A 25,506-nucleotide genomic window follows, 5' to 3' on the forward strand; every position below is an offset into this window, starting at 1 on the left:
CCAGGGCTTTTATTTAAACAATCTTTGTAGACACTTACTATAAATAGTCTCATGCTTAATATCTAAACTCTAGCTATTCGGGTTTTTTCAAAGAAGATTTTTAAGAGTTTGCTATACACATATAAGGAAAATCAATGTCCCCTGGGGCCGGCCAATTTTGACCCCAGGGCTTTTATTTGAACAAACTTTGTAGACACTCACTAGAAGATGCTTCGTGCTCAATATCTAAACTCTAGCTATTTTAGTTTTTTCAAAGAAGATTTTTAAGTTTTTGTTATACACATACAAGGAAAATGAATGACCCCCGGGGCGGATCCAATTTTCACCCCAGGGCTTTTATTTCAACAAACTTGGTAGACACTCACTAGAAGATGTTTCATGCTTAGTATCTAAACTCTAGCTATTTGGTTTTTTTTTCAAAAAAGATTTTTTAAAGTTTTTGCTATACAAATACATGTATAAGGAAAATCAATGACCCCTGGGGCAGGGCCAATTTTGACCCTAGGGCTCTTATTTGAACAAACTTGGTAGGCATCTATTAGAACATGTTTCATGCTATATATCTTAGCTCTTTGGGTTCTTTAAAAGAAGATTTTTTAAGTTTTTACTATATGCATATAGGGAAAATCAATGACCCCTTGGGGCGGGGCCAATTTTGACCCCAGGGCTTTTATTTGAACAAACTTGGTAGACACTCACTATAAGATGTTTCATGCCAAATATCTAAGCTCTAGCTCTTTTAGATGAAGATATTTAAAGTTTTTTCTTTTGGTTGCCATGGCAACAAGAGTTCTGCATGGAATTAAATTCTTTGAACAATTTTCAAAGGTGACCACCAAACGAACATTCCTGTGAAGTTTGGATGAAATTGGCTTAGTGGTTTATGAGGAGATGTCATTTAAAGTAAAAGTTTACGGACGACGGACGGACGAAAAGCGATCACAAAAGCTCACACTGTCACAGGTGAGCTAATAATCAGCGTGAACCATTTGGTCTACCGACGGACAAACAGATTTAAGGTCCCCGTGACCTAAAGACCCAAAAATCGATTGAGGTCTACTAGTTTTAACCATTCAATATGACTTGTGTTATACAAAGACTGCGATAGTTTCCAAGATAATGAGCGGAAACAATTCCGACATTTAAGGCCTCTGATTTTTGACCTAGTGACTGGAGTCATCTACTAGTTATGACCAATCAGTATGTGAAATATGAAGACTGTGAACAGTTTTCAAGATATTGAACGAAAACCATTCTGATATAGGCCCCTATGACCCCAGAATAAATACAACATATGGCTAATCAATGTGTAATATAAAGACTTTGCGATAGTTTTAAAGATGAGCGGAAATCAATCCGATATTTAAGGACACTGTGACCTAAAGACCCCAGAATCAATAGGGGTCATCTACAAGTTATGAGAAATATAAAGACTGTGATAAATAAGGAAACCATTTCGACATTCAAGGCATCTGTGACCTTGACCTTTGAACTAGTTATCCCAAAATCAATAGGGGTCATCTACTAGTTATGACCAATCAGTATGTGAATTTGAAGACAATGTGATAATTAGTTTTTAAGATAATCAGCAGAAATCATGTGGTCTACAGATGGACACCAGACAATCCGACCAACACTGGCAAAACAATAAACCCACCTTTCTTCATGTTATAAAAAAAACAACAACAACTTGATTTTCATATTTATTAGCTTTCATTTTTTTTTTGAATAAATTTATAAATGCATAGGCGGTAGGTAATATGGAAGTAATTTAAATACATTTCAAAAATAAAGACTTGTTCAAAAATTGTAAACTTGAGATTATTTTAGTAAAAATTTTGAACACATGCATAATTGAAACATGATTTTGAACACATTATATACAGTACATCTGAACACAGTTTTTGTACATTGAACACAAGTGTGGTATCAAAAAACCTGATGAACCCTCTTGAATAATAGGCCTGAACATCTATTTACAAAAAATATCTTTATAATGGGCAGTTTATAGCACTTACACAAAAAAAAATCATAAAAATTATGAGATACATTTTTTTTTAATGAACACAAACACTGGTGAAAATGACATTTTAATCCGAACAATATACTGTCGGGTTTAAAATTGTTTATGTCTTTTTCTATTCTTTTTTGAAAGATTCAAGTAGCAATGACAATATATTGACACAGACATAAGCAAAACAACAGAAACCTATACCTAGGTCATAACTTTTGATTTTAAGATGGTATAATTTGGTTTTGTAATTTCTTTTTTTTTTTTTTCAAACAAAGGTAATTAACAAGGAACATCGCAATGCGATGCAACCAGGTTTTCAGCAAAATATTTCACAGAAGCTTTGTCATGAAGGGGCATTTGTTTTTAATTGAACTTTTAGGAGGAATTATGGCTTTTTTAATATTCCTCAAACAAAAATGATTGAGAAATTTTATGTTGTCTATTCGCCTTTTTTTCCCAAATGTTTTAGAAAGGTAAACAGTACTTTATTTTTGCTTAATTTTTACATTTTTGCGTCTCTCGTCATTTTCTTTTGTCAACAATATTGGCGTGTGGTGTTTTGTGCGATATCAAGAAAAGTATGTTCACAATTTAAAAAAAATACTTGAATGATGTCTTGGAAGAAACATGGGAATTTAGTGAGCGCCAGGGCACTTGATGACAAAGCTTCTGTGAAAGTTTGGTCAAAATCCATTGAGAAATGTAGGAGAAGTTGCGCACTGTAGAAATTGTTCACTATATATTCTGTATAAGGAAAAAATATACAAAGGGCCATAATTCGGTCAAATATTATCCAATCACAAAACCCCGACAATATGTGCTTCTAAGAAAGTTTGGTCAAAATCCGTTGAGAAATGTAGGAGGAGTTGAGCACAGAAGAAATTGTTCTCTATATATTCTGTATAAGGAAAAAATATACAAAGGGCCATAATTCAGTCAAATATTATCCAATCACAAAACCCCGACAATATGTGCCAGGCACTTGATAACAAAGCTTCTAAGAAAGTTTGGTCAAAATCCGTTGAGAAATGTAGGAGGAGTTGCGCACAGAAGAAATTGTTCACTATATATTCTATATAGGGAAAAAATAAAAAAGGCCATAATTAGGTCAAATATATACCAATTGCAAAACCCTGGCAATATGTGTCAGGGCACTTGATGACAAAGCTTCTGAGAAAGTTTGGTCAAAATCCGTTGAGAAATGTAGGAGGAGTTGCGCACAGAAGAAATTGTTCACTATATATTTTATATAAGGAAAAAAAACAAAGGGCCATAATTAGGTCAAATATTATCTAATCGCAAAACCCCGACAATATGCGCCAGGGCACTTGATGACAAAGCTTCTGTGAAAGTTTGTTCAAAATCCATTGAGAAATGTAGGAGTTGCGCACAGAAGAAATTGTATACGCCCGCCCGCCGACATACCTCAATCTAATAACCAGTTTTTTCCTTCGGAAAACCTGGTTAATGATCATTCAATTGTTATGAAAGTAGGACAAACAAGTTAAATCATAACAAAATGTCCTATCAAGAAATCCTGAAATCTTAATGTATAAATTTTCTTCTTACACATTAACTATTTCTTCAACAGAATTTTTAAACTGAATAATAGTTTATCTATCATTAAATACAATTATTTCTCGTTGTATTCTATCCTGCAAATTTGACTGTATGACATTGTCAAGGTAACACAAAGTTAGGAAGACCATGTTGCTATCATGTGGGAAGTTTTACTTCATCCTGTAGAGCATTTTTCTCTGCATCCTGTGCTGCAGCTCTCCTCGTCTTAACATGAAATGTATCACTTTCTGTATAGCCCGCTCCGGATATTTCTAAATAGGTAAGAAGTAAGGTTGGTTAATTTTAAAAGCAAACTGTATCTCGGCAGTCAGCTTTCCTTGAATTACTAAATTCTCTGCAAGATACCGACTACTAATCCCAAATAATTACTGAACCAGAAGTACATGACAAATTTCTGTTACTCAATAATTGAGATAAATTATTACAAATTAAATCATTCTGTCAAAATCCATTTTGAGTTAAGGGGCTTTGGACAGTGACTTATATCTCAAAAAGGTTTGCAAGTTTCAACCTATTCCCTTCAGTAGTTAAGGAGAAACAAGTTTACACCCATAAACTTTAACAGGGCGAGTACAATAGCTTTCCCCCGCCTTTTTTTAAATAGAAAAACTAAAAATAACTAAATCAAATACTAAAGCTTCATTTTAGGAATCCTTTATAAATGGATTAATTTCATACATGCTTTACAATGTTCCTTACCCACCTGATGTTTCAGAGACATAAACCTTAAATTATACTGTATTTACCTGTTTGAGGAAATCTTGTAGGATGGCATGTTCAGAGACCTGTGATCCTATCACAAATCTTCTTTTCAACTGTTTCTCAATACGTCCCAACAAATCCTGGTCTTCTTCTGTAGTGAAACCTTCTACACCTAAAAAATAATTTCCACTTATCTCTACAACTTTATAAATTTGAAATACAAAGATTTTAATCAAAATCTAGAAAAAAATATATTCAAGGCCATTATAATTTTTTTTATTGATCTTAAAGGCCTAACTGGACTATAAAAGCCAGCAGATGGCGCTAGGGCAGGTTTCTTATTAATTTTATGCATGCTTCACTTCAGGGACCCTTTTTCAAAGATTTAAGATTAATTACCAAATGCATTAAAACTACACTTGGCATGTTTGTAGGCATAGATATTTTTGATAAAGATTGAAAATATAACTTTGTTAAGTGTATTTCTGGAAAAAAATACTGGCTGTCAAATTTGAAATTTGAATTTCCCTGGGAGGAGCCATGTGATCATTACAGGTCATGAACCTTCAGTAGTAAACAGAAGCACGTGGCAGTGTTTATTTCAGGGAGAGATTTGTAGCAGACAATGTATATTTCAGGGAGGGAGATTTTCAGCAGACGACACATTGGAATGCTGAAAAAAACAATAACTTTTACTGACTTGCTTTATCAAATCCAACAAATTTACAATAATCCATTAATCTATGATTTTTTTTTTAAATTTCAAAGTACTGATTTAACTTGTATTTGAATGGTTTAAACTTCATGAAAACAGTAAAAGTAAATTCCAGGTATATTTCATTTACACTATATTTTGTTGTAAATATCTTGTAGTCAAAAATTACATTTCACAAATGTTAATCAAACTAAATGTTGCATATGCATAAATTTTTTATACATTAACAGTTTAAAAATATTTTAAATTCCTGTCAAGAACATTTTTAGCAGGTTGTTCCTAAAAGAAATGCCCCATGTAAGGCACATCTTTTGGATTTTGATATAAATGTCTGACTTGATGAAAGACACATACAGCATTCCAGTGAAAAAAAGAAAAGAAAAACAACTGACTCTGGACAAGATGACTTGATAATGTCTTTTAAAACATCCATTAAACCTCTCCTGTGTAAAATCAGCTGTTTTTGTTTACATTCTCTCTGCAGGTTAACACTGCATGTTATTTATAGTTCAGGGTCAGACAGTTTTACATCACTGATTAGTCACACCCACAAATACTGTTGCCTCTTTAACAGACAAAATGATTTATTCTCAAAGCTCTTTGACAGGGCTTTTTTTAAACCCTTCACTTAAATTATTTCTGCAAAAGGATAAGTTAACTTTCTCTTAACTGATTTTATGGGAAAATTTAATGAAATTTCCCCGATGGAAAGCGGCCCTTTAACTGTCCATGATATAGAAGGAAAATAAACCTGTATAAAGACACTGTAATCACTCAGACGAATATCTAAATTAAGATTTGTTACAATTCTGAAATAATTGAGATGATGACGTACCTGCAAGGTTACCCGACATGGCAGCATCAAGTGTTGACACCTGGAACAGTCTTAATGCTTCATCTACATCTAGCTCTGTAGCAAATGGTTGCAACTTCATCTTGGCAAGAGATTCACTAATACGTATTATAGCCTCAAGTTGTCTGTGAGTATAAATTTCATAATTATACATTTGATTACAAGTTGGAGGCTCAGCATGAACAGAAATATGAATGAATTAAATAATATGTAATGAGGAATAAAGAATAGAATAAAAGTAAATCTGCAAAAATTGCAGACTCAATTCAATAGTGCCAGCTCATAACAGACAATGGCAACATCTCTCGTGCATGGCACACCTTGCTTAAGCAGTATTCAACCTTTATCTGTTTTACAATCCCAAAGGACTAAAATTCACATGAACAACAAGGTAACTTAGAACAGCTACAGCACAGTATTTATCACTGCTGTTATAAGCTATGTAGTCTAAAGTAATTCAAATATCGGGAAGATTAAAATCAAGGCCAAAGTAACAACATACCTGACTGTGATAGGTATGCTGACTTTCTTGCCGGTTTCTCTTTCATATTCGCCAGCACTGTTCCTCATTAAAACGTAACGATTCTTCAGTTTTTCAGCAGCCTCTGGTGATAAACGAGGGCCACATCTCCTGTAAAATTACAAACATGATGATAGAACTTACTTTTTGTCTTCTGTTGGGTATAATGTTGAAGTCAAAATACATTTGCTAACTTTAACATGTTTCATGTACACGGTTTAGGCACATACCTTTATCAAGCCAAATGGCTATTGAAGAATAAAAACTGAATGCTACAACTAAGTTTCGCACCAGCAAATGTTTATCATAAGACAGAGCACTCTATGAAAAACAGTGTATGGGAAAGATATGCTAATACTTCATCAATCATCATATATTTACTTTTAATATGCTTCAACCATGAAAATACTTTCTAACTAAAGTTATAGGAAAGTTTGAATTATAATAACTTACTTTCTAGCATAATTGATGTATTTCTTCAGTGTCATCAGATCGATCTCACCTTCTGCTGGTTCTTCAGTCATTTGTAGTGCGTTAAGATGTACGTTCATCACATGCTTTGCTAGTCTCTGTAACAAATGGCATGAAATGTTAACATCAACCAATAAAATTTCATAAAACATAATGCCACAATGACATGAATAAGACATAAATTTGTTCGACAAGTTGTGGAAAACTTTTTAACATTTCTGGGACAAGTTCAACACTGACAATGACCCGGATTCTTTTATATCACAAAGCCAGAGATTGGCGAAAAAGCAAACAGCTCATTTTGATGAACCAACTGATTTTTATTGGAAAATTTTAGTGTTAACATTCTTGAAATGCACACCAAATTTATATAATTGTATTTTCTGTTTCAATGAAATGACTTGTGCATTATTATAAATTGGTTATTAAGACATTCAACAGGTTATATGGTCTTGTATAAAACATTTGCATTATAACCTTTGCCTATTTAAGACTTCATCAGCTTACAAATATTTATATGATCACATTGCCTTTCAAATATCTGTAACTGATTGTAGCAAATGTATAGAATTTGCAACCTTTTTCATTAAAAGTTTTTCTCCATATATTCCACTAATTACAAGTTGTATGCAAAATTTAAAAACAAAATTCAATATATTAAAATATCTAAAGTACCTGTTGAAATGCAACTAAAAATTCATACAAGGGTAACGAGATATCATAGTTATACAGAATACAATTTTATGTTCTTAAGACACATTGATCACCAATGTAAATGTGTGTAAAGAAAATGCCGACCACTTACAGTATCCCTAGATTCATCATGCTCATCTTTGACAATAAAGATCATGTCAAATCTTGAGAGAATAGTTGGCATGAAGTCAATGTTCTCCTCTCCTTTTGTATCATCCCATCTCCCGTACACACTGTTAGCTGCAGCTAGTACTGAACATCTCGAGTTTAATGTTGTTGTTATACCAGCCTAGATAAAACAAAATATCATGTAACAGGAGCTGTTCAAGGGCTGTTTTGCAGACTACACCTTCTCAGTGCTGGATAGCACACTTCATTCTGATTAAATACAACAATTAAATGTAGCAGTGATGACCATAAACTTGAAAATGAGCTAGTCTCAAACACCTTCCCATGGTGCATCAATACAATAAATTTCAACTAGACCTATCACTGAAGGTGATTAATACCCCCACCAGCAACTGTGACTTTTTGAAAAATAAGTAGTCTGAAGAAAAATTTGAACACAAACTATCAACTGTGTACAAAGAAATATTTCAATTAATTGTAATCCCAACTGGGGTCTCCAAATAAGCTTGCTTTTCACAAAGTTTGATAACAATATCTCATTCCTAACTCTAGTTATTGTCCAGAAACCATTTTTCTATTTTTAGTAACACTGTAACGGTGACCTTGACCCTAAGGGGTCCAAATGCAATACCAACCCAGGTCTTCATATAAGCTTGCTATACACCAAGTTTGATTACAATATCTCATTCCTAACTCAAGTTATTGTCCAAAAACCATTTTTCTATTTTTAGTATCGGTGACCTTGACCTTGACCCCAAGGAGTCCAAATGCAATACCAAACCCAGGTCTTCATATAAGCTTGTTATAACACCAAGTTTTGATAACAATATCTCATTTCCTTAACTGTACTTATTGTTCGGAAACCATTTTTCTATTTTTAGTAATGGTGACCTTGACCTTGACCCCAGGGGGTCCAAATGCAATACCAACCCAGGTCTTCATATAAGCTTGCTATACACCAAGTTTGATAACAATATCTCATTCCTAACTCTAGTTATTGTCCGGAAAACATTTTTCTATTTTTAGTAACGGTGACCTTGACCTTGACCCCAGGGGGTCCAAATGCAATACCAACCCAGGTCTTCATATAAGCTTGCTATACACCAAGTTTGATAACCCATATCTCATTCCTAACTCTAGTTATTGTCCGGAAACCATTTTTCTATTTTTAGTAACAGTGACCTTGACCCCAGGGGTCCAAATGCAATACCAACCCAGGTCTTCATATAAGCTTGCTATACACCAAGTTTGATAACAATATCTCATTCCTAACTCTAGTTATTGTCCGGAAACCATTTTTCTATTTTTAGTAACGGTGACCTTGACCCCAGAGGGTCCAAATGCAATACCAACCCAGGTCTTCATATAAGCTTGCTATACACCAAGTTTGTTAACAATATCTCATTCCTAACTCTAGTTATTGTCCGGAAACCATTTTTCTATTTTTATTAACAGTGACCTTGACCTTGACCCCAGGGGGTCCAAATGCAATACCAACCGGAGTTGCCACATAAGGTTGCTATATACCAAGTTTGATTACAATACCTCATTCCAAACTCTAGTTATCGTCCGGAAACCATGATGTGGACCTACCGACGGACCGACCGACAAGCTGACTCCTATATACCCCCCCTAAACTTTGTTTGTGGGGGTATAATGAAATAGCTTTGTTAGTACTGAAGATAATGACCAAAAGTAAACCAGTTAACCATAGACAACACATGGGTTATGACATCGAATTATTTTTCCAACAGTATGCAATTAGTTCTAGTCAAGAACATACATCAATTAATGTCATGAACTTTAATGATGAAATTTGTTTCCCCCATTCCTCGTTTACCTTAGCTATAGAAATAGTTTGCTGTTCCATTGCTTCGTGAATTGCCACACGATCATCCTCTCTCATCTTGTCAAACTCGTCAATACAGACCACTCCCCCATCAGCCAACACCATAGCTCCGCCTTCCATCACAAAATTTCTCTGCAATCATTCAAATATTGCACTTGATACTAAAGTTCACATAATAATAGTGAAAATAGAAGCAACATACCATTATGCAAATTACTGTTCAGTTTTCTAGGAATTAGAAGTAAAATGTATCAATTCAAGATTTTCACCTCTGTTATAAGTTTGTACAATACCCTCTAACAATCAAACGATAAGGTATCATCATTACTTTGATTTTATTTTTCACAAATTTATTAATAAGAAATATGTAATATTCTAAAATTACCGTTTGAGGATCTCTGGACACTGATGCTGTGAGACCAGCAGCACTGCTACCTTTACCAGATGTATATACTGCAATAGGTGAACATCTCTCTACAAACTTTAGTAGCTGTGATTTAGCTGTACCTGGATCACCTAACATGAGCAGGTTCACATCCCCTCTTCTTGTAAGTCCATCGGGCATTCTTAAATAGTTGAATACATGAATGTTAATATAAAGTAGTGTTCACGTTATTCCCTACAAGCCACTTGAACGATTACATAATCTAGTATCTAACTGTATACATCCACCTTCTTAAATGCACCTGGACCATCTGAATTTTCAGAATTATCAAGTATAACAATATGTTAAAGAATTCTCCTCTTTTTTTCGGTAGGTTTTCTAGTTGCACCAACACAGTACAGGCCAAATTGGTACTTTCCAGCTTTATTGGGACTAAGAGGTGCCCCTCCATGCCTTATTTCAGGCACGAAAGGTATCCAAGTAAAACCACCAATATTCCATAAGGTCACTGGATATCTTTCCTTACATGAAAGAACCCAAGTCGCTGGCAAGATTCAAATCCACAGCCGTAAGGAGAAAGTGGTTTGAAGTAGATGACTGTAATGACACAGTCACACAGAGAAAACAGGAGTTGGCTAAAGAAATAGAACATACATTAAGTTTTCTCTGTAAATCTACAAGTCAAAACCATTAAGTCCAGCTAAACAAAGGTTAACCAGACTAAATTTTTTATGACAAGCTTTCAAGCAGTTTATCCAAGTCTGAACGTAATAAACTAGATAATATTGAATAATTAAACATATTTCAACTATACCTTTTCCTTGAGCCTCCAAACAGAAGGCATGCTATTGCCTTTTTAATGTCCAGACTTCCATAAATTGATGGAGCAATACTTTTTGCAATTGTTTCAAAAATGTTTGGGCTCTTTGCAAGTCTCCTGAATTCTTCTTCTTCTGCAGGGGTTATAGTTGTCCCTGTGGTCCGACCCTGACCCTCAGTGTCAACCTGTACCCCACAAACTCTGAAGTATGGAGCCCTTATGCCAACATTTACTTTGTCCCTAGAACCTTGCTAGTATAATAAACAAAACAATCTAAAAATACCAATTTGTGCAAAAATATCCAAAAAACTTCAGACAAGGTATCACAGTACACTTAAGAAATCAAATAAATTTTGATAACTTTTTTTATTATGCAACAAACAAATTTCAAGCAAAAAAACATTTACTTAACATTAAAATCAAACAAAATCTGTAAAAAGATATGAACATATTTACTAACCTTTGTTGGTTTTCCAGTCTTTTTGATAGAGAAAATACCCATCACAGTGACCCTATTTCCTGGCACTACTTTGTCACATATATACCTGAAATGAACACAAAACACTATAACATATGTACATCACTTTTTGGTAGGTGGATCACACCTGCTGAAAGGCCTTGTGATATGCATCTATTAGTTTGAAGCTCAGAAATGTTCTCGATTTAAACATTTATAAATATTGTCAACTTTCAAATACAGTAAAACTAATTCAAAAGGCTGAGAATGGGGAAATACTTACAGATGCTGTGCGGTTTTTTTCATTTTGTTTTACAGATCACCAACAGAATTTAGGTCATATGGCGCCTAACCAGAAAGATGATTTTTGCTAACCTCGGGTGTTGCAAACTTAAAGCAACCAGTTATTCCAAACCATTTAGTCACGTCTATCAATTATGCAGGGTTAAACAATTGCTGCAATTCTGAAGTCGTAACCCTTAAAGGCAACCCTTCAGCCACAAGGGATCCATGTTCCGTGGACTAAAATTCTTCATTATATGGATGTTAATATCTACCAATGACAGTTTACTTTATCACACTGATTACATTGCCACAGTTTCTTATAAGTAAATGTATATCTACAGTTAAATATAGTTTAAATCATTTGGTTAGTATGTGGTAAAAGAGCAAAGGTTATGAATATGAATAGAAGTTGTCTAACCTATCACAGTAAAGTTGCATGTGTCTTGGCATCTCTCCATTGGGGACAGATTCTGGTGTTTCTTGCAGTTTCAACACTTGGAAATCCACACATTTACATTTGTCAGGAACAATAAAGAATGGGTCTACTGGACATTTCGGTCTTCCTGCTTGATCTCTATATAAATCAAATCAACAAATATTGACATAACTGAAACCTAAACTTGCATATAAATAACTTGTCACCTCCTTTATAACATTGGGCATGAAATTTGTTAAAATATCAAAAAGAATAAATATAGAATATATATTAATTTGAAGACTGTAAAATTACACATCATTTCCAAATACAAGAGGGCCATGATGGCCCTGAAGTCGCTCACCTGTATTTAGGCCCCCAGAGCGGGCCAGTTTAAACCCCAGGGCTTTTATTTGAACAAACTTGATAGACACCCATTAGAAGATGTTTCATGCTCAACATCTAAGGTTGAGTTTTTTAAAACTAGAAATGTGTCATCATGCCACGGATGCCCCCGCATGCAGCCAAAATTTCAGATGGTGCATTAATTATTTTTTTCATTTTAAGTTCAAAGCCCTTAAAACTTTTCAATGTTAACACAAACCATTTTCATACAACGTTCAAGGCACTGAAATTATTCAGTCTTAACCTTTTATAAATAGCATATTGCATATTTGTAGCCAAAATAATGGCTAAAAGTACGAGTGCTGAAACTGAAAGTTCAAAATTTTTCCAACATTCAGGAAAGATAAGTTTGTCTAAAATCATTGAACCACGACCAAATTCAAACTTAAACTGCTTATTCCTAAGATGTATCTATATTATTTTCAAAGTGAAAGGGACATAACTCTGCCAAAAAATCATCAAACCATGACCAAATTCCAACTTGACCTGCCCATTCCTTTGACATATCCATATGTCAAATTTAAGTTGAATACTGTGTAACACTGTTGGGTAGATAATGAACAGAAACTGTAAATTTCATATTATTTTCAAAGTGAAAGGGGCATTACTCTGCCAAAAATCATTGAACCATGACCAAATTCGAACTTGGCCTGGGTATTCCTGAAAAAAATTTCAAAGTAAAAGGGGCATAACTCTGCCAAAAATCATCGAACCATGACTTTTATTTGAACAAACTTTGTAGACACTCACTAGAAGATGTTTCATGCTTAGTATCTAAACTCTAGCTATTTGGGTTTTTTCAAAGAAGATTTTTTTTTAAAGTTTTTGCAATACACATATAAGGAAAATCAATGACCCCAGGGGCAGGGCCAATTTTGACCCCAGGGCTCTTATTTCAGGGTTGCCAGCACTTTGGTGAAATAAAATTCCCTGACTTTTCACTGACCAATTCATGTTTTTCACTGACCAAAATCGTCAAACACATAAACAGCCTCCTGACCTCCCCTATAGCCGTTCAATCCTCCCATTATATTTTTGCATGTAAACTTGTATTTATTTTCCAAAATATAAAACATTTACATCAAAGTTATGATTCAAACATTGTGTTCTACTATTCTTAACTATTTTCTATTTCAAACACAGTGTGACATGTTTTGTCAATGAAACATATGACATGAAAATCAAAAGAATCATAATATTAAGCATCTGTATTAGAAATTCAGATAAGTCACTCGGCCTTCCTAGTAGTAACTCATAAAACACCAAGACTATTAAGAGTAATACTTGAATGACAAAACTTAAAATTCAAACATCTCTAAAACTATAAGAACAAATAAACATTTAACACAGTTAACTTGTATAAGGCATCATTGCATAAACACTGATTGTGAAAACAAGAACATAGGGCTCATTTGGCATATCATGAAATAATCACTATAAAATTAAAGGACTTTTGAATGAGTGAAGTAAGTTTAGTGGTAAGAAAAGGTTAGTGTGAAAAAAACATAGCATTGCATAATTTAACCAGTTTCATCATGTTTGCAAGACATACATGTATCCTCTGGTACAATTTCTTAGTGTCAAAGCAAAAAGCAAAGAAGGGCTTTTAATTACTAACAAAATCAAGTCAGTATTACATGTTATACCAAACTACTATATTGGCATATAACCTGCTTTGCTTTTTGCTTTGACACTAAGAAATTGTACAAGAGGATATGTCTTGCAAACATGATGGAAACTGGTTAAATTATGCAACAAAAATTACATATTTAGTCAGCTCTGGAGCAAGGGTTGAAAAGCCTTTCAGTCTTTAGGCTGAATGATGTTCTAAAGGTAAATAATGGGTATTATAATCACTAAGTTAACATATAATGCTTCTTAATATAACATTTTTACTGTTATTTGAATTTAATGCTTAACTGTGAGAGTGATAAAGTCAAATATTAAATGCTTAAAGACTGCCATAGCCAAGAAAGACCTTTAATGCGTATATTTTTTTCGACCTTTGAAATAATTTTTCCCTGACTTTTCAGGATTTTCATTTTTCACTGACCAAATTTCAAAATTCCCTGACAATTCCCTGACCTTGAAAAAATACCCAATTTCCCTGACTTTTCAAGTCCGCTGGCAACCCTGTATTTGAACCAATTTGGTAGACACCCAATAAAACATCTTTCATGCTAAATATCTTAGCTCTAGCTCTTTGGGTTCTTTAAAAGGAGATTTTATAAGTTTTTACTATATGCATATAGGGAAAATCAATGACCCCTGGGGCCTGCCAATTTTGACCCCAGAGCTTTTATTTGAACAAACTTGGTAGACACCCATTAGAAGATGTTTCATGCTAAATATCTTAGCTCTAGCTCTTTGGTTTCTTTAAAAGAAGATTTAAGTTTTTACTATATGCATATATGGAAAATCAATGACCCCCGGGGCGGGGCCAATTTTGACCCCAGGGCTTTTATTTGAACAAACTTGATAGACACTCACTAGAAGATGTTTCATGCCAAATATCTAAGCTCTACCTCTTTGGGTTTTTTAAAAGAAGAAAGTTTTTTCTATCGGTTGCCATGGCAACCAGAGTTCTGCATGGAATTAAATTCTTTGAACAATTTTTAAAGGTGACCACCAAAGGAACATTCCTGCGAAGTTTGGTTGCAATTGGCCATGTGGTTTAGGAGGAGATGTTGTTTGAAAAGTTTGACGCCATTTTTTGAAGGACGCACGACAGACGCAGAGTGATGACAAAAGCTCACTGACACCCTTGAGCACTTTGTGCTCAGGTGAGCTAATAAAACAATTCATCTATCAAAATTAATTTCTCAACATGCATTTTAAATGTAAAATTTTCTCATTAGGTGTTGACTCAATAATACCATCAAATTACCATTGTTTCAAAAGAACAAGCAAACAAGCACTTCTGATCTTAGAAATAAGCTAAGTTTTGCACTTATAATATTTTAACATCAAAGAAGGAACATACGTGTTACATTTCCTGGGCAGACTGTACCCCTCAAGACCCGGCTTGACAGCGATGTTGTTTACAACATTACGACAACTACGGCACTGGATAGACAGATATGTTGCCTTCGATCTGATGGCAGATGCAGCAATGACTATCCCAGGAATTTTAACCAGCTTTGCCATTTGCTCCGACTGAAAATAAGAAGCTAAATCTACAAACATTCTAATGATATCATACTTGATCCATATATCAAATTATGTCTATTATGTATCATATAGTACCTATTAACTGTTTCAAATCTGAAAACAAAATTAATTAATTTCTTTAAAAACAAATCAGTATAACTTACTATCTTAAGTCCATCTAATTATCACCATAATATAGACAATAATTTATGTATTCCTACATAGATCTGATTGCACTAACCTTGAGTGCTCGTATATTACAGGCATTTTCTTTTGAAGTAAGCATTATTTGTATATCCTGAACATCCTCGTCTCCTTCTGGGCGGGGCTTCGTTATTTCATCTGCAATTTCCTTGGCTGCATCTTCAAACTAGACAAATAAAAGAACATTTTAATGTTGGGTTTAACGTGGCACCAACACAGTAGTGGTTGTATGGTTAATTTTTTGCTATGAAGAGGCCTTGAGTAGAAACACTGCCATTTTGTAAGCTTCCTGTCATAAAAGAATTCAGTGCCTCTGGTTAGGGGTAAGTGGTTTGAAGTCAAAGACATTTACCACTCGGCAATGGACGTTCCTCACATGCAATAATTGTCATACCTTTATAAATAAGTATCAAGAAACTAAACAGGAATGATCTTGACAGCTTGGTCATAATATTGATTCTTAAATATCATCATTTCAATGATTTAAATGTTGAAATAAACACATAATAGGAGGCGACAAATTCATTTCTAAACATACAAGTCAATTCATCTTCCAGCAATTTTTTTCTTTCAATTTTTGTCCTTCATTGTTTGAATTTTTTTATAAAAGCAAGATATGTTGTGTTAAGAGCAATTACTATCAATGCCCAATTATTTATAAATGAACATAGCGATGAAAAAAAATACTGCTTCCAGGAGAATGCCCCTTTTATTACAAAATTTTATGTATTAGAACGTATTGCCACAATAATTAAAATTTTATGTCGATATATATATTTCATCTGATTTCTGTGACAGTCCCGGACATTATGGCATGTATGTAAAAGGTTAATGTGTAATGAAAGCAAAATTATACCAGAGGTAGATGCTCTGTGGGTAGTTTATACAACTTTTCAGCAAGAGTTTCATCAAAGCTGGCTACATCCTCGACATCTACTTCTAGAAAATACTCTCCAAGATTATAATGGCGTTTTAGTTCATCTCTGAAATACAATTAAGTATATATTTTGTATGTTTTTTGTTTGTTTTGGGTTTCACGTCACATCAACACAGTATCGGTCATATCGCGGCATTTCATCTTTACTGGTGGAGGAAGACCTCAGATGCCCTTCCTTGCATTATTTCAGGCATGAACGGGCACCTGAGTAGAACCACCGACATTATGTGAGCTAGCTGGATAGCTTCCTCACATGAAAGAATCCAAAGTCCCTGTCGGGATTCGAACCCACAGCGGTGAGGGGCAAGTGGTTTGAAGTCAACGACCTTAACCACTCGGCCTATTTCGTATGTAAATAGGGATAACATACTTATATTCTTAATTTATAATTAAATTTTGCCAGATCAGTGATCAGTAACCGGAGAGGTTTGGGTTGAAGAGGCGAAATGTAGCTGGCCAGACTTTTTGTCTATATCTCTTTCTTTTGACCTATCCAATTTCTTCTAACTTTCTTGACCTAGCACCACCCGTCGCGTTAAAATCAAGTGTGATTTCGCCGACGTACGATGTAGTTTGTAAAAAATCACGGCGGGTAGTCGGTCACAAAGGGTATTCGATCAAAAAACTTTTTTGCCCTGAAATGCCTATGCCTTACATAGAAATTATACTAGGAAATTGCGGCCAAACCAGACCATTTAAGTGACATGTACTTTATAAAAGTAACTTATGAACAGATGAATTGTGTCTATCATGCTCATTTTCTTTTCTTTCTTTCAAATCAGTATGCCAAAAATTATGTCACCTGTAACGATATGAGAAGTTTCCTTCATGAAATTGTCGTATGAAGTCTTTAAATCTTTTCTTTACTTGTGTCCTGTTTATTTGATCTTCATTATTTTGGTCTTCTGAACCAAAGTTATCGCTGAAAAATATTCCTGGGTCATCAAAGCCAGTGTCCATCTTTCTTTTTTGTTTGTTTGTTCACGTGGTGTACTAACGGCGGGAAATCTTTCGCGGGAAGGAAATCGCTATGTGCTCTTCACGATGAAGGTAACCGGTGTTTATAAACAAAAGTTGCTAAGTCGATATTGACATATTGACAGGTTAAAATTTTATCATCCTTTCGTTGTATTTGCTGCATTTAATAAGAAAGCACGATTTTACTTGTAAATATCTCTATTTTATATATTGTTCTTAAAAAATTGGGTCTGGTTTCCAAGCTAATATTTTAACAAAAAGTGTTTTATCAAAAATTCGTGTTTTCGACCCAAAATGTTTCGACCCAAAGAAATTAACCTAAACTTAACGATCGTAACTCTTTAAATAGGAGGGGAGGGTGAGGGCTACACCATCAACTTTCTTTTAAATAAAGCCTCTGTGGTTAGTGAAAATGCTCACAAATCCTGAACCTTAGGTTTTTTATGTTTGGACACAAGTTCCCGGTATCGGTCCAATACCGAATTGTAACTTCGTAAATTACTGTTATATACTATTCTTAAAATACCAGTACTGGATTTGATACTTTTGTTTTTTTGTAAAAAAAAATAGAAATAGTCTATATGTCGAAAAATTAGAAGATTTTCAAATAAAAGCAATCCAAGAACACGTAAAACAATCTATGTACTCTTATTATCATGCGGCCAGTATGGCCTTCTTGGCAAAGTTGGAGTTTGCGGTGCGGGCGATATGTTATATAAGTATTTTGCTGCTCATGTTCAAGACAATGTGACTTTCCAAGGGACCTTTAAAAAAAGGTCACATATGACAGGGCGTCTCTTAATTAATACAGTCGCAAAGAAAATCAAAATTTTAGAACAATCTATATTAAACCATACACCGATAAACACTTTCCCCAACTAGCAGACGACAGGCTATTCTTTTCAGTAGGTTTTCGAGGAAAGATAACCGGTTGCGTATCTCAATATATAAATCGTATGTAAAATGGGCTGACATATGGTAGGTTTAACAGTTAATTTAAATACTTTGGTGTCAAAAGATATGTAAAATTATATACTGTGACAAAGCTTAGATCCCAAGCTTTCCATTGATGTAATAATTTTTAAAATCGGACATTTAATCACAACAAACAAGCGGTTTAAAAATGGCTTAATTTGTATTGTCTTAGCGTATGAGATACCAATTTTACTCGAAGATAAGGGAAACAACTCGTATTTTTTCACTCGATATACCTCGGTTATTTACCTAGTTCATATGAAAAGTGTTTATGGGTGTATTGCGACTTAACATACATAACTGTGTGAAGGAATAATATGTAACCAATTGCAATTACACATAGGTACTCTTTATGTATTTGATGTAAATATAATAAGAATGCCTTTAAAACAAATATAATTATTATATTCATATATAGGTTTTTATAAGAAATTTATTGGGGGAAAAATTAGCACTTCCATTTTACTTTGACACATTGTGAAAATCAACTGATAAAGTTTGACTCATAGAAATTCTACTGTATTTAGATATGTTATTTTTTAAAGGAGCCATGGAGGGTGAAACAGCCATAGAAAGATCAATAAGAGAGTTTGTATATACAAAGATACAAGAACAGGTATTCCTAGATGTTTCCAAGAGCAACACAATCACAGTGAAGCATCGGTCAAAGCATGGATCAACTGCTTTAGCTATGTTTTGGTTGCGGGTATTAAGACATAAGAATAATTATCCGATGCCGAAATTTCCATACAAGCAATTGTATGATAAGCATGGCAATGATAAGGTAAAACTTTCTTTGAAACTTTTAAGCCTTTATTTAAATTAGCTCTTTTGAATACAAAGTGTCCATCCACTTAGCTTAATATGGAAAGCATTGGATTAGTAATACAGGGGGTCGCTTGCTCAATTACAATTGCTCATAGCTGTTTTGTTTTAACTGTCATGATTCATGTGGAATTAGTACTCAGTCACTTTTGACAGTCAACTTATGACAAAGAGATATGTTAAAATTGGCGTAAAACCCAGAGAAATTTGTTAACTTAGTTACTTAATATCATCCCAAGGCAGATATGAACAAGATATTTTCTGGATATTTCCCAGAGCATATCTCCTATATGCATATCTATAATGCCCACATCTCTGTCAAAACCTTTTGTGACGGGCGTATCTTGCCAAAGTGTTGCCCTTGTTATGTTGTTTAGTAATATTAATACAAAAAAGTGATCGCGATCGCCAGTTTTGGGTTTACCAGTTGTTGTCAAGTAGTCCTGATACATGATGTTTTATACACTTATAATTAATGCCTACATGTTAAATTCATTTCTTTATTTGTTCTTCTTTCAGTCAGTTTCAGCCCTAATATGTACATGTATTGTCGTTTGTACTGTAACTATTATAAGTTAATGTTAAATGATTATATTTGCAGGTAATATTGAAAGTTGACAGTGTTACCCTTACAACATTTATGAGCACAGGTACTTTGATGATTCAAGGACATTTTGTTCTGGAATGGTTTATAAACACATTTCCTAGTATACTGTCAGCATATGATGCTCCAATCAAAGATCCACAGCGTCTGAGTACATGTTATTCCCAGTATACTGAAAGTTGGAAACAGTTGATGGACGATGATACACTGAAGAAAGGTATGCTGATTACAATTTTGATTACATTATAATTTGATATAATGCTGTCAGAAATATAACTTTTGTTTTAGTACCAGTTTATATATAATATGTAAGAAAGTGAAACTGTGTTCAAGTCCAGAGGTATCAGCAGCTGAGTAATTTATAACAGAGAGGAAGCTGTCCAGCTATGGACTACATATGTCTACTGGAATATAATTGTACCTTCCTGATCAAGTCCCATAACTCAAGCAGGGTTTTTGTCAAATTATTTCCCTTTTTGAGCTTTTTGAATTTCTGGTTAAGGGTCTGCAGGGAAGTTCTACATGATACTACTTAAGCTATTTAATAGAAATTTAACAAATGTTTCAGGATCATAACTGAAGGACACAGACCAAGATCTTTTATAAATAGCATGGCCTTTTCTGTCTTTTCTCTGAATTATCCCCCTTCCTTGGCTCATAAATAGTGAAATATAGGTAAAATGTTAAGTAAAGATATCTTTTAAAGAGCAGAAAGTTAAAAGGTTCCAAAAATTACCAGAATAAAGAATGGTGAGTTGATTTTTTTTAAAGCATCAGAAGAAAAAGAAGTACGAGAGAGAGAAGATAATGCTATTAAAGTCGCTGATGATTTAGATACAGTTCTGGATACAGTTAACACAGAGGTGGCAAAGTTTGATATTGAAAATACTACAGTTACAGAGACAGGTATATTTAATACAATGTTTTATTGCAATCTTACGTATTGTAAATTCTTTTTAGTAAAATGTGTTAAAAGAAAGATTTTATTTTAAAATGGTTGTTTGAATATAAGCGAACTTTAGCTACAATGTATATTTTCCAAATTGTATGTACTTCAATATATTTGAAATTATTTGGAATTAGAAATATGTTCTTACAATAATAAGTTCAAGGTCATGTTTAAGGCAAACCTTGAGCTTAATTTAAAGTGTATAAAGCTAGTTCTCATGAAATATTATTTTAAAATTAATCATTAGTAAAATTATATTGTTCAGTAATCTTATGTTCCATTCTTGAAAGAGTTGTAACATAGAATGTCTCTGTAATTTAACATACATTTTATTGAAGTAAAACAGAATAAAATGTGGCAGAACAAAATATTTTTCTGCTATTTTAAAACGGGTTTTATCCATTTAGCAATGATTTTGCAATTTAAAGTGACATTATGCCTATCCAATGGTATATAGTGAGTGAACAGGTGAATATCAAAATAAGTTTTCATTTTGCCATAAATACTTTTAATTAACTTCCCATAAACAATAAATTATGCACTTACATAAGTAAAATTACTGTAAAATTAGAATTTACCTATAACGCTCAGTTTATAAAAAGAGTGGGGCAGTCTTTTTATATTTTAGGCAGATTTATAATTTTATCCTGAACGTTTTCCAATATCAACTGTTGGTCAAACACCATTTTAACAGTCAATCTTTTGAAATATAAAGTCAATTCAGCTAAATTTGACTAGGAAAATATGAGCATAATGTCACTTTAAGATTAGAAAAAATAAGGCAATTTACTACCATATCTATTTCATACAAACATCTTGGAAGTACTTTTTTTTAAATTGAAAGTTTTGCAGCAAATATAAAGCTTTAGACACTTTAAATCTGCATGCTTCCAGGAAATAGAATTTCTGGCAATTTTATTTTTCCAGAATTTAAGTATTATTCAAAATGATTTTTTTATTACATATTGGAAAACGCTATACTATTTATAAGTTCTAACTACATGTACATGTATATAGATAAAATAACATTTTCTGCTGGTTTAAATTACTACTTATGTTTTATTTATTTCCTGGTTCATTGGGTGCTGTACTTTTCATTTTCTTTCTACTCTGTAATACCTTAAATTCTTTTTGAGCCTCAGACACTGATTTAACTTGTCCTTTAACATCTATGGCATCAGGGTTACCATAATAAAAACTTGTTTAAATGTATCCCTTTTGCTGGCAATAAACACAAAAATGTTGTCAATATATATAGTTATTGTAATTCTATGGTAACAGGAAAGGAAGGAAGGTGGTACCAAACAGTGTTACACTTTTACACAGAACTTTTGTATAAATGTAGATAAAAGAAAACCAGTTTGATTAGTTTTATATTTTAGACTGATTGTCAGATGATTTAATACAATTCCTGGGACACAGTCAAAAGTCTTTCCAAAACTTTTGTCCCATCTGAAAAATTCATTTTAGGATTTTCGTCTGTGAATGCTATTTTCATTTACTATGCTTACTTTGTCAACTAGTGAACATACAGAATGTATAAGAATATTGTTGTAAATTTACTTGTTGCTATAGAAACATCTACATTGAGGGAGAGGTTGAAGATAGCAGAAGATTCCATGGCCGACCAGTTGGCAACTGAGCTTAAACTTATCTCTCTAGATGTAGTATGTAGTCCTTCTTTTTTGTTGTGTAAATTTATGTGGCTTTTTTTATCTTAAAAATGAATATTATATAGTATGTTTAATGTAACTGTAGATGTATGTTCGAAACTTTGTTTTAACATAGTTCTTTAACTGTAAGCTACAGTATAATATTGTCACCAAATGACTGAAGCATTTTAGAGGGTACATCAAACAACAAGAACTATAAGTCTGACTCACCTTCCTTTTACCAATGATGTTGACATTATTATTTTACAGTATTATTCTAACATAACATCCATGTTGTTTCTGTTTATTGAAGAAGCATACAGCACCAATTTAGTTCTTTCCCTTTCTTTAAAACTATTCACACTAACACAGAGCACTTTTTGAAGTTCTTTCCCTTTCTTTAAAATTATTCATACAAGTTTTTTTGTTTTGAAATAATTAATGTGCTTAGGGTGTGTATCATTGTTACATTGCTTAGAAAAAGAGAATATATGCTTGTGCACAAAAACTTTCATTGAGTGAATGATACTTTTACATTGTATCTTGCAATAATCTACCCTTTCTTGAAGTTGGAGAGTAATAATAATAATAAAGCCTTTATTTAAAGAGGCAACATAGTAAGGCACTTTTGATGTCAAGTTAATTGATGCTCAAAATAGGTTTCTGTATTGCATGATACAGTTCTGCTTGTAGCAGCGCTATTGAAATAGTCTTATAACAAAGTTAAAGTCTTTAAACAGTCTTTTTATTTCATTACCTTTTTTTCTAAACCAAAGATTTATGATATTATATAACATTTCTCTAATAAGACAGTTTATATTTACAGTGGTCAGGAGATACATTAACGGCACAGCTTGATAATCTACGCACCGGCAGTGTACGGGATGGTTCTACATTTATCTACACACTCTGGAAATCTGTACTACACCACTGGTTCAGTGATCCTGACCGTAAAGTTTACATTGTTACGCCATTTCTCGATTCCTCCCGACTTGTTGACGTCTGCAACATCATCCTTGAGCATCGTCTTGAGGCTAACCTTGACGCGTTTTATGTGCGTCAGAAATGTGACCATAATAGGGATATATTTGAAGTGAAGCAAAATGCATTAGAAAAGTATGACGTCAAGGACCAGGTTTTTATAGAATACAAAATATTCAACAATATTATATATCCACTGAAAAGGTTTCATGCAAAATTTATTGCTTGTATAAAAGGAAACGAAGCAGAAGTGCTGATCACGAGTGCCAACTTTCATGGCGACCATTTTGAATATAGCAACATGGACAGTGTACAGTTTCAGACGATGTCAGACGTAGAATTTATCTCAAGGTTTCTGGCACCAATCAATGCTTCAGTATTAGAAAAGAAATAAGGGAACACTGACATATCTAAATACATATGACTCTGCTAGATTATGTAACTTAACATGCATCATAGATTTAGATATGATTGTAGGGAATTATATGTTGGAAGTTTGAGTTACCGATAATATTATTGAATTGTTTTAGTATATAGGTATGAGGTAGATGCTATAATAACAGTACTTTTTAGGCATTTGAACTATACTGAAAAATATTCCATTCTAATAAATCTGTATTATCTATGAAACACTGTTGAGACATTCAAATTTTAAAAAAATATATATACCGGTATATATTTGGAGATGCAGTGAAAGGAAAGATGATATGCAAAATGGAGACATTTTTCAGAGTGATCAGGAAACTAATTTTTATGTCTGTGTTTTTATTAATTTTTCTTTGTTAACTAGTTGTGATTTGGTTTTGCAACTTATAAGATCAGATAAGAAAGAAGGGACAGATTGCTTTGATTGTTTATATATTGTTGTAAGTTTAGCTTTTTAAGTTAGTGCATTTTAGAATAGATTCTTGCCTGTGATATATCACTTTACCATAAATGTTATTTTTTAGATTTTCTTTATATACACATTGTTTACTTTTTTAACATGGTTTTATGCTAGTTTTATATGTACATGTTAGAGGAGATTTTTATGTGTACACTTTGAATGAAGTACAATATCATTATTAATTTTGTTTATCTATGTTACATTGTCATTAACATGTGATCTATTTAAGTATTTTTTAATTGACTGTGATACGAAATGAAAAGAGTTAAGATTTTATGTTAATGAATGCAAAGGAAATTTTTGTAAAGATTTTGGTTGACTATTTTGAAAGGAATTTTTCATAACCACATTGTATTGTTGATATACATGTATGGGTTATCCTTGTTTCATATGATAATTTTTTATTGTCTGTTGACCCCTTTCTATCTACAGCAATTAAACTGCTTTATTAAAAAAGTTCATAAGTATGTATTATATATACAAAAGCTAGAATTCCATTTTATATATAAAATCATTGTACTCCTACAAAGTTTGAAAGAAATGGTATTTTTTTTCCAAGATAAGGGTATATTTTGCATTTATTCTCGATGTGCCTGTATTGGCAGCATTGAAAATTTTGTCACTCATTTTACAGTATTAACACTCTTTATTTAGCTTTCTAGTTTTAACATATTTTATTGCATTAAATACATGTTTACAAACATATTATACAAATAATGAGTATATATCAAAATACAAATGGGTTGGGCAACAAGTTCTTACAACATTAGATTTAGCCCTTCTTTTTGCTTTTGTGATATTAATATGTTTGTTGGTCATCATTATCTTCAGTTGATTTATACAACGTCTTGTCCTGTCGACAATATGGATTATGATCAAACTTGCATGAATAATCCCCAAGGTGGCCCTCTACAAATGATAAAATGGTTCAAGTCTGATTCACAAGTAGAAATAAGACTATAAAACTGAAATTAAAAAAAAAAACGTCACAAAAACTACAAGTACAATGCCCAGAGTTTAGATATTTGGCTCATAGAATTTTATAATACCCTGAGGACCTCTACAACAGAT

The 25,506-nt window shown here is 33.1% G+C and overlaps 2 protein-coding genes across 3 annotated transcripts; one reads left to right on the plus strand and one right to left on the minus strand.

Annotated features, from left to right (window-relative positions):
• Positions 1 to 1,690: 1,690 nt before the first annotated feature.
• On the minus strand, positions 1,691 to 17,606 carry LOC132755321 (DNA replication licensing factor mcm5-like). The gene is made up of 15 exons (XM_060746176.1): positions 17,388 to 17,606; positions 16,505 to 16,631; positions 15,686 to 15,814; positions 15,278 to 15,450; positions 11,893 to 12,048; positions 11,193 to 11,277; positions 10,727 to 10,983; positions 9,913 to 10,093; positions 9,519 to 9,659; positions 7,662 to 7,838; positions 6,839 to 6,954; positions 6,368 to 6,496; positions 5,848 to 5,990; positions 4,342 to 4,469; positions 1,691 to 3,846 (listed from the first exon to the last, which is right to left on the minus strand). The coding sequence occupies exons 1-15, from the start codon at positions 17,543 to 17,545 to the stop codon at positions 3,745 to 3,747; spliced, it is 2,202 nt and encodes a 733-aa protein (XP_060602159.1). The 5' UTR covers positions 17,546 to 17,606; the 3' UTR covers positions 1,691 to 3,744.
• A 34-nt stretch (positions 17,607 to 17,640) lies between these two features.
• Positions 17,641 to 24,154, plus strand: LOC132755322 (uncharacterized). Of its 2 annotated transcripts, none has more exons than XM_060746178.1 (6): positions 17,641 to 17,688; positions 19,084 to 19,322; positions 19,965 to 20,184; positions 20,739 to 20,873; positions 22,492 to 22,583; positions 23,395 to 24,154. In XM_060746178.1, the coding sequence occupies exons 2-6, from the start codon at positions 19,089 to 19,091 to the stop codon at positions 23,941 to 23,943; spliced, it is 1,230 nt and encodes a 409-aa protein (XP_060602161.1). In that variant the 5' UTR covers positions 17,641 to 17,688; positions 19,084 to 19,088; the 3' UTR covers positions 23,944 to 24,154. The 2 variants fall into 2 exon arrangements, with proteins under 2 accessions (XP_060602161.1, XP_060602160.1); XM_060746177.1 differs by having other exon boundaries at positions 17,644 to 17,751.
• The last annotated feature ends 1,352 nt before the right edge of the window (positions 24,155 to 25,506 follow it).

This window comes from Ruditapes philippinarum, unplaced genomic scaffold, assembly GCF_026571515.1.
Source record: "Ruditapes philippinarum isolate M1 unplaced genomic scaffold, ASM2657151v2 ctg1047_1_1_1_1, whole genome shotgun sequence".
In the NCBI taxonomy this organism is placed as follows: Eukaryota; Metazoa; Mollusca; class Bivalvia; order Venerida; family Veneridae; genus Ruditapes; species Ruditapes philippinarum.